At 39.6% G+C, this 8892-nt stretch overlaps 1 protein-coding gene across 1 annotated transcript in view; it reads left to right on the plus strand.

Moving 5' to 3' along the window:
- LOC134571244 (uncharacterized) overlaps positions 1–5949 on the plus strand; it is a 155330-nt gene extending 149381 nt beyond the window's left edge. Inside the window, exon 14 of the mRNA XM_063429418.1 lies at positions 5856–5949. Coding sequence (XP_063285488.1) covers positions 5856–5949 — 94 coding nt within the window. The remainder of the gene's footprint in view (positions 1–5855) is intronic.
- The last annotated feature ends 2943 nt before the right edge of the window (positions 5950–8892 follow it).

The raw sequence follows: 8892 nt of genomic DNA on the forward strand, positions 1-8892 counted from the left end.
CTTGGAGAGTTTTTACATTTTTGCTTTTTTGGGCCTTATTCACTAATTCACTATTCTCACTGTCAGATAAAAAATCAGAAGAGCATATGCTCCCAGAAGCTACAGAGTCATTTAGACATTTACAAACTCTCAAAGACGCACAAACACACATTCCAAGATATATTCCTAATAAACATTAGTATTAGATAAATTCAGAAATGCAAAGACATACTCTGGCACTTATACACACATTTAGACTTTATCAGATACTACTAGACACAGTAAAACATTATAAGACAAACTCAGACCTCTCTAGACACGGTAAAACATTATAAGACACACTCAGACCTTACTAGACACAGTAAAACATTATAAAACACACTCAGACATTCCTAGACACAGTAAAACATTATAAGACACACTCAGACATTCCTAGACACAGTGAAACATTATAAGACACACTCAGACATTCCTAGACACAGTAAGATATTATAAGACACACTCAGACATTCATAGACACAGTAAAACATTATAAGACACATTCAGACCTTCCTAGACACAGTAAAACATTACAAGACACACTCAGACCTTACTAGACACAGTAAAACATTATAAGACACACTTAGACCTTCCTAGACACAGTAAAACATTATAAGACACACTCAGACATTCCTAGACACAGTAAAATATTATAGGACACACTCAGACAATCCCGAGACACAGTAGAACTTATAAGACACACTCAGACATTCCTAGACACAGTAAAACACTAGAAGACACACTCAGACATTCCTAGACACAGTGAAACATTATAAGACTCACCAAACACATTCAGACACTTACAGGGTTATTAACTAAAGCACTGCCAGTACGTACATTTATCATTCACTTACAAAAAGCAAGTGAATGATCAGTTGATAATGTGCCTCCTACCGGACACATTTGGTTCAGAATGTTTGTAAAACCAGTGCTTTGTGCATATTTTCATTCCTATACTTGGATAGGATTCACATGTGACAGCACTGATTTTAATCCAGACACTGCATGCATCCAGAGGATTGTCTCAGACCGACAGAATTTAGACCGTACAGTGGAACCTCAGAACTCGAACTTAATCCATTCCAGAATGCTGTTCGAGTTCCGATTTGTTCAAGAACCCAATCAACATTTCCCATAAGAATTAATGTAAAATAGATTAATCCGTTCCAGACCCCCATTACAGCATTTTACATTTATATGTATGCATTAAAATGAATTCTCAAATTATATTACGTGCAATCTTCCTCTTCCTCTTGTTCTCTTCTGTCCTGCCTCCCTGCAGCTCTCCTCTCTGTTATCCTCTGTCCTGCCCCCCTGCAGCTTTCCTCTCTGCTCCACCTTGCTGGGAGGAGTGGGGACCCTCAGAGTCACAGTTAGTACAGCTCCCCTCGGTTGAGGTTTCGGGGTCCCCCTCAGACAGGGTCTCTGACCCTAAAGATGAAGGTAATGAGGAGGTACCTGGGTCCATGTCCTGGGAAAGTTTGTCTTCCATGGTGAGTTCACTGTCGGCTAGCCGCCAAATAAAAACTCAGGTAATCCCAGTGAGAGCTGAGTGTGCACTCATGGGCTCCCAGCTGGTCAGCTCCCACCCAGAGAGATTGGGGGGGGGGGATATGGAGACAGCTGGCTGTAGAGGTCACATGGCCCCGGTGAGCGGATCTTTGATGTTCGGGTACCGAGACATTTTTTACTCGAAGTTTGTGTTCGACTTGCGAATTGTTAGACAACGGGACCGTTCGAATTCTGAGGTTCCACTGAATTTTGCTTTAGTAAATATGAGAATTGCCATTGTGGTCAGAATTCTGACAAAATCTGGTGTTTAGTGAATAGCCCTTGTGCAGACATTGTCACAGTAATAATCAGGCACTATCAGATACTTTTACTGACACTCTATGAGATTCACAACCACACTGTAAAAAAACAAAAAATACATTAACTCTGCTCCCATGACACTTACCTACTTTATCTCCCAAAAACACAGGTGTCTCACCACCTATGAGTTGGCAGTATTGGGGGTTTACCCTTCTTACAGCACCTTCTAGGTTAGTCTAACCTACCTATCACATATACATACGCTATATCTCTTCACTCCATTTAGATTTTAGACCAGACCAGAAAGTGAAGCACAAAATAATTCATCTTCACAGTTGGTCAGTGTTATTTTTTTCCGAGTATTTGAACCCCTTAAGGACCAGCTACATTTCATGGAATCATCACAATCTAGTCCCTAAAGAGCAAAGGCATCTTGTTTAGTGTGTACGCTGTATATAGCCCTCACACAGTTAAATAAAGTGAGAAATCCCATTGTGATGTATGATCTTTAAACCGTTAAAGACACAGGCAGTTCTTTAACTTCAGAACCAAAGCAAAACCTAGAGTTTGTGCTTGTTCCATCACAATTAAAGGGTTTCCCTTTAAGTAAAGTGGACATGTATTTTATACATATTATATTCATATTGTTTATGAAGAAAAGGCTTCATTTTAATATCCCATATATCTTACACAACATTAAATGACAGAGAACTGAGCAGTTAGACTGCACGGGCATGATTTATACACCAAACCACTCCACTAAGCTAAAGTTGCGTTGGTGCTTATAATGTCCTTTTAATAACATATCTTATATCTACCATTCAGTTTTATTATAATTATTATCAGACAGGTATATGTATAATTATCTCAAATAATATCACGTTATGCGTCACATAATACATATAATTGTGTATTATACGATGTATGATATTTGTCGGTTTATCACAGACTTCTCGACATTTCTGAAACAAACGGATTTTTTTTCCCTGCTACCAGACATAATATTAATAATATTAATATAAAGGAGAAGAACTTTTCAAATTCTTTCTTCCCAGTAGAAATCAAAGTGTTTTACAGGTGAATAACCAAGGAGGCCTTTAGATGTAATTAATAAGGATGCACAGAATAGAGTATAATGAATGATAGATGGATGTTGAACTGTTAATCCCCTTACGTAAAACGGGCACTAATTGAATGCCATCGAAAATGAATGAGTCTTGATTTTTTTTTTTTAAAGGGTTCTAGAGGAAAGGGGTCTCTCTGCCTGTATGAGAAACATAGTTTCCAGTAGTTTGGGAATACTAGGTGATAAGCTTGCTGATTAAAACATGAAAGATAGAGTATAAAATATATATATATATTACAAATTGTTTTGTATAGCCTGGAAACTGTTTGCTGTGTAAATTTAATTAAAATACCTTCATATAGGGGCCTGCGTTTTCAGCCAATCTAGATTCCTACTCATTTATCTAAGCGTATCAGCTTGCCACGGCTTCAGAACTCTGCATATACAATGCATAGTGCTCCTTCAAACTTTAACTGGCTAATCCCAAGCTGCTTGCCTGGCAATATTCTAGGGTAATTAGCCAAAATGTACGAAAACAGTTTAACATACCTGGAGTCCGTCAGGTGCCAGCCAACACTTTCTTTCTAAATATAAACTCCTACAAGGAGCTTCTGTTAGCTCAGTTAAGCCCTGTCATGCAGTGACACAGATCATCAGTCTTCACCCTAAAACTAGCAATGTAAGAGTATTCTTCTTGCAAGTGAATAGACCTGTTTTCTATTGTGTGCTTGTGCATTGTGTACACACAGTCATTGCACATTGAGCACTACTGTCCCATATACATAACATTTTAAAGATTAATGTATTAGAAAATAATGTGGGTTCCCAACAGTGCTCACTCTCTTGAGTCTACACTTCCCAAATATCTTCATAACTACTACAACCTGCTTAGGCCAGGGTAGGATAACCCTTTCCTTTTTACAACACTTTGTCCTATTACCTGCGAGCCCCAGGTGCCAGGTCTCCTCTGCATCAAGCTTGCAATATCTGGCTTTGCAGAGCTGCAGAAACCTTATGCCAATATCACCAGCCATTCATTAGCTGAAAGTGTCAACTGACTGTTCTCCGGTCAATGAATGACATTCTCTGCATAGAACCAGTGGCGGAAATACTGCGGTCGCGACCGGGCCCATTACTCCAGGGGGCCCTGTCGACCTCTGCAACCAGGGTGCTGTTATTGTGATGCGGCCCCAGACGCCCGGAAAAACAGCTGGGGCCGCATTGAAGGAGCCCATCCCAATAGCAATGGATTTCTTGAGGCCCGGTCAGCGCTTCAGCACTTAAAGTGTGCAACCAGGCTTCAGTGATGATGTCAGAGCTGAGAGTAAGCAGTCACTTCCTCCCAGCTAACAGAGCGCCGTACGGGAGGAGAGGAGGAGAGTGGAAGCTCTGACTCCCATCAACATGAGGTAGCCACTGGACCCCAGGGAAGTTACTACATTTGTTTGTAACAGTTTGACAGTTTGCATGTGTGTGTGTGTGTGTGTGTGAGGGAGATTGTCTGTATCAGTAAAGTATAGCTGTGTGTATGTGTCTGTATGTCTGTGTGTCTGTATGTCTTTGTGTGGGTGTCTGTTTGTCTGCATCTGAATCTGTATATGCATCTTTGTCTGCATGTGTGTCTGTATGTATATGTATTTATATGTTTGCCATTAAGTGTGTCTATGTATCTGCATGTTTGTCTATAAGTGTATGTCTCAGTATGTGTCTGTGTGTCTGTTTGTCTGCATGGGTATCTGTCTGTATATGTATTTGAATGTTTGCCATTAAGTGTGTCTATGTATCTGCATGTTTGTCTATAAGTGTATGTCTCAGTATGTGTCTGTGTGTATGTTTGTGTATCTGTTTGTCTACATATGTGTCTGTATATGTATCTGTATGTTTCTATGTGTATCTGTGTCTGCATGTGTGTCTGTATGTGTGTTTGTTTGTCTGTGTCTGTATGTGTATGTGTATCTGTTTTTCTGCATGTGTCTGTATGTGTATCTGTTTCTCTGCATGTGTATATGCATGTGTGTCAGTGTGTGCACCTATGTATATGTATGTGTGTCACTGTTTATATCTGTAGAAGTGTCATTATGTGTGTTGGTGTATTAGCATGTGTGTCCATGTATGCATCTGTATGAGTTATACAAATGGAGGGGTGGGGTAGGGAGATGCATGGGGGGGCCCAAGGCACTTTTTGCACCGGGGCACTGTGGTTTCTAGTTACGCCTTGGCATAGAACTGTAAACAAAATTGACATTAGCCAACCCAAAACTCTTCATCTGGATGGGCTAATGACTCTCCAATGACACTGTTGGATGTGAAGTCACCACTCCAGCAGCAAAGGGGTTAAACTCAGTATGTGCAGAAATTCATAGCAAAACACTGCACATACAGACTCTGAGCATTAAACCAATTTAAATCATTCATAATGGTTGAAGTCACCAATTGTTTTCCCTATTTGTCTATTTTGACTTAAACGTGTCCATAACTCACAACATCGGGAGGTATGAGATTGGGACAGACAGGTGTGCCCTGAGGGGAGGCATCGCTATTGATGACACTTATATAACTGGTTTTGCCCATAATGGGCGGGCCCAAATAGAAATGGGTGGACTTGCCCACAGAAGGGGCATGTCAGCATGACGACAAGCACACAAGGCTCCAGGTCGGCATCAAACATATAAGACTATGCAGAGAGCACTTCTTCCAGAACAAGTTGACCTAATGAAGCTCTGGGGACGGTTCCCTTGTGTCCTGAGATGCAGGGCCCCATGGAACAAAATGTGGACGTGAAACAAGACCCTAAATAAAGACTCTCCTGTCAAAAAAAAAACTCTGTGTGTTTGCCTTTAAAATGCTGTAACAATGTAACACCATGTAAAAGTGTGTCCCACCTGCATTGGCCTTCACCTCTGCCCTCTCATGTAAGATTTCTAAATAGCTCTTTGTTTGGATGTGTTTTGTCCTGTAGGACTCCATCACCCTGTCATGCCATAACCTGTGATGCTTACAAGTTGGGAATTTCAAACAAAGGGCAAAGAAAGAAATTGGGACATAGGACGTAACAGCACCCTGCCATAGACTGAAAGCCAACTGAAAAAAATGGATTAGTGACTGATGATCATTCATTGTGTGCTGCAAACTAAATAAATGTGAATGCTAAAGCAGTATTATTTGAACCTGATCTTTAGACCCACCGATATACTATAATTTTATGATGTCCTTGTTTTTTTTGTAGTGCTGGTAAGTTGTGTCAATGTTCTGTCTAAAGAGACTGTTTTGTCCAATTGAGAAGAAAAAGGTCCAGGCACTCCAAAGCTCAATAAGGCACAGTTATTTTGAACAAAGTGAATCCAGCAACGTTTCGACCCTACAACAGGTCTTTTTCAAGCTTGACCATTGCTGGGTTGAAATGTGCCTTATTAAGCTTTGGAGTGCCTGGACCTTTTTCTTTTCAATTGGATTAAACTATTTGGGGTTTGGCCTAGCCCCAGGCCTGGTTGAACCCCTTTTTTTGCTTATTTGAATAAGTGCAGCTCCTTATCTTATCTTTACTTGCAAAGACAGAATATTCAAGGATATAATCTTTCAATGTAGGGTAATAACTGCTTGATTCAAGGATAAATCTGACTGCCATTCTGGGGTCAAGAATTAATTTTTTGTCCTAGCTTGTTGCAAAATTGTGCTTCAAACTGGGGTTTGTTTGTTTTTTTTTGCCTTTTGGATCAACAGCAAAAAAACAAATGTGAGGAAGGCTGAACTTGATGGACGCAAGTCTCTTTTCAGCTATCTAACTATGTAACTATGTAACTATGTAACTATGTAACTATGTAACTATGTAACTATGTAACTATGTAACTATGTAACTATGTAACTATGTAACTATGTAACTATGTAACTATGTAACTATGTAACTATGTAACTATGTAACTATGTAACTATGTAACTATGTATGTTGGTTTGTTGTAGACAGCGGTTTGAGCATTTTAATTTTATGGATGTGTTTTTTGTTTTTTTGTAACTATCTCAGGTTTTAATAGTATCAATAGAGACCATATCAAATCTCCCATGATGCTTTGTCATCCTAAAGGCATTTTAGAGGCATGCAAAGCATCATGTGAGTTGTAGTTCTACAACATCTGGGGATCTATTTTTTGGTTACAGTATTTACTTATTTTGGAAATTTCACTGCTCAAGACCATAAACCTAAATGAAACATATCAGGCTACTGGAATTTCAGTAAGTGTTTTACAAGATGCATGTGGCTGATTTAATAGAGTGAAATTCCTCATTAGCTTCGCAGCAAGGTATGAGTGGAATCTATACTGCTCCGATGAGCCGTATCAGAACATGACTTATATGGACAACCTTACGATGTCACTTCTGAAGCAAACTGCATCTTAGTCACAATAATGAAGAAAAATTGAGACATTTGCATATAATTGCTGTAATTTCATTAATGAATGTTTGAATAATTGTACGCTTTCTTTTCCACTGCAATTTGGAAGATGTCATTTTATGCTTTTTTAATGTGGAAACCAAGACTAATTATTTTTTGTTTTTCTGAGCTAAGTGAAATCTCTAAGAGAGAAAACGATGGTGAATAATGTGTGACTGGGAGATGGAGCAGTAAATAGAGAATATAGAGAGAATTACACAAAAGATTGACATGGACTTAAGCCATCGAGGACTATTGTATGCATAGCATGCAGCTCTGAATTGTGAAGTGTTAAAGGAACACTCTAGTGTTCTCCTCGCTGTTTAGGTCCCTCCCGCTTAAGGGTTTTAAAAGGTTTAAAATGATTGACTTAAATTATTTCCCACAGCGGTCTGTTCTCACCATGACTGAGAATATTAATCTTCATGATCTCAGCCAATCCAAAGCTTCATTTTTTGGCCCTGCAATGTTTTACTGTGCAGGGTAAAGATGACATGAGCTCTGAACCCAGACCACTTCATTGAGATGAAATGGTCTAGGTGCCTTTTGTGTCCTCTTGAAATTACATTAAACCATTTATTGGGAATTGCAGGGCAAATGCTATTTTTTGTTACTGAACTCAATAGCGAGGTTGGATTCTGAAAATTAAAGCAGTGTTTTTTTTTTAATTTTGCCAGATTTTGAAGTTTGAAATTGAACAAAAAACAACTCTCCGAGATCTTACTTTTTAAACATATTTTTGCTACTTATATACAGGGCAGGAGCTAAAATAAGGTGGCACAGGCAGCCACCTTAGGGTGCACTGGCCTAGGGGGCACAATGTCCGTTGACTGGCAGGAGGGAAGCTCCTCTCCTGCTGGTCACTTCATGTAGCGTGGCTGAGCTCCAGCACCTCTGCCCAGCCAGCCTCCGACTCTGGTGCATGCCGAAAGCTCTTTGGAGGGGATAAGATATGAATCACGTCATATCCTTGCTCCCTGTGCAGCACACTGACTTCAAGAGATGGGGCTGGTCTACAGCATTGGAACTCCACAGATCACATACTTGGACAGCATGCTTCCCAGGGACCTGATTGCATAGAGCTGAAAGGTACGTATGCAATTGTGACTACATGTATGACGGCCTGTGTCTTTATGTCTGAATGTCAGCAAAAAACAAATGTGAGGAAGGCTGAACTTGATGGATGCAAGTCTCTTTTCAGCTATGTAACTATGTAACTATGAATGTCTCTGTATGACATGTGTCTGCATGTCTGTATGACTTTATGTATGTCTCTGTATGCTTGTCTATATGTCTCTGTATGCCTTTCTCTGTATGACTATATTTCTGTGTATATATGTCTCTGTATGACTGTGTATGTATGTCTATGTATGCCTATATGTATGTCTCTGTATGCCTGTGTCTATATGATTATGTAAAAAGTGTGATTATGTATGCCTTCGTCTGTATGTCTCTGTATGATTATATGTCTGTGTAATTATGTCTCAGTATGTCTGTGTATGTATGTCTCTGTATGCTTGTGTCTTTATGTCTCTTTATATCTGTTTCTGTATGACTGTGTCTGTATTTC

Source organism: Pelobates fuscus, chromosome 8 (genome assembly GCF_036172605.1).
Source record: "Pelobates fuscus isolate aPelFus1 chromosome 8, aPelFus1.pri, whole genome shotgun sequence".
NCBI classification, from domain to species: Eukaryota; Metazoa; Chordata; class Amphibia; order Anura; family Pelobatidae; genus Pelobates; species Pelobates fuscus.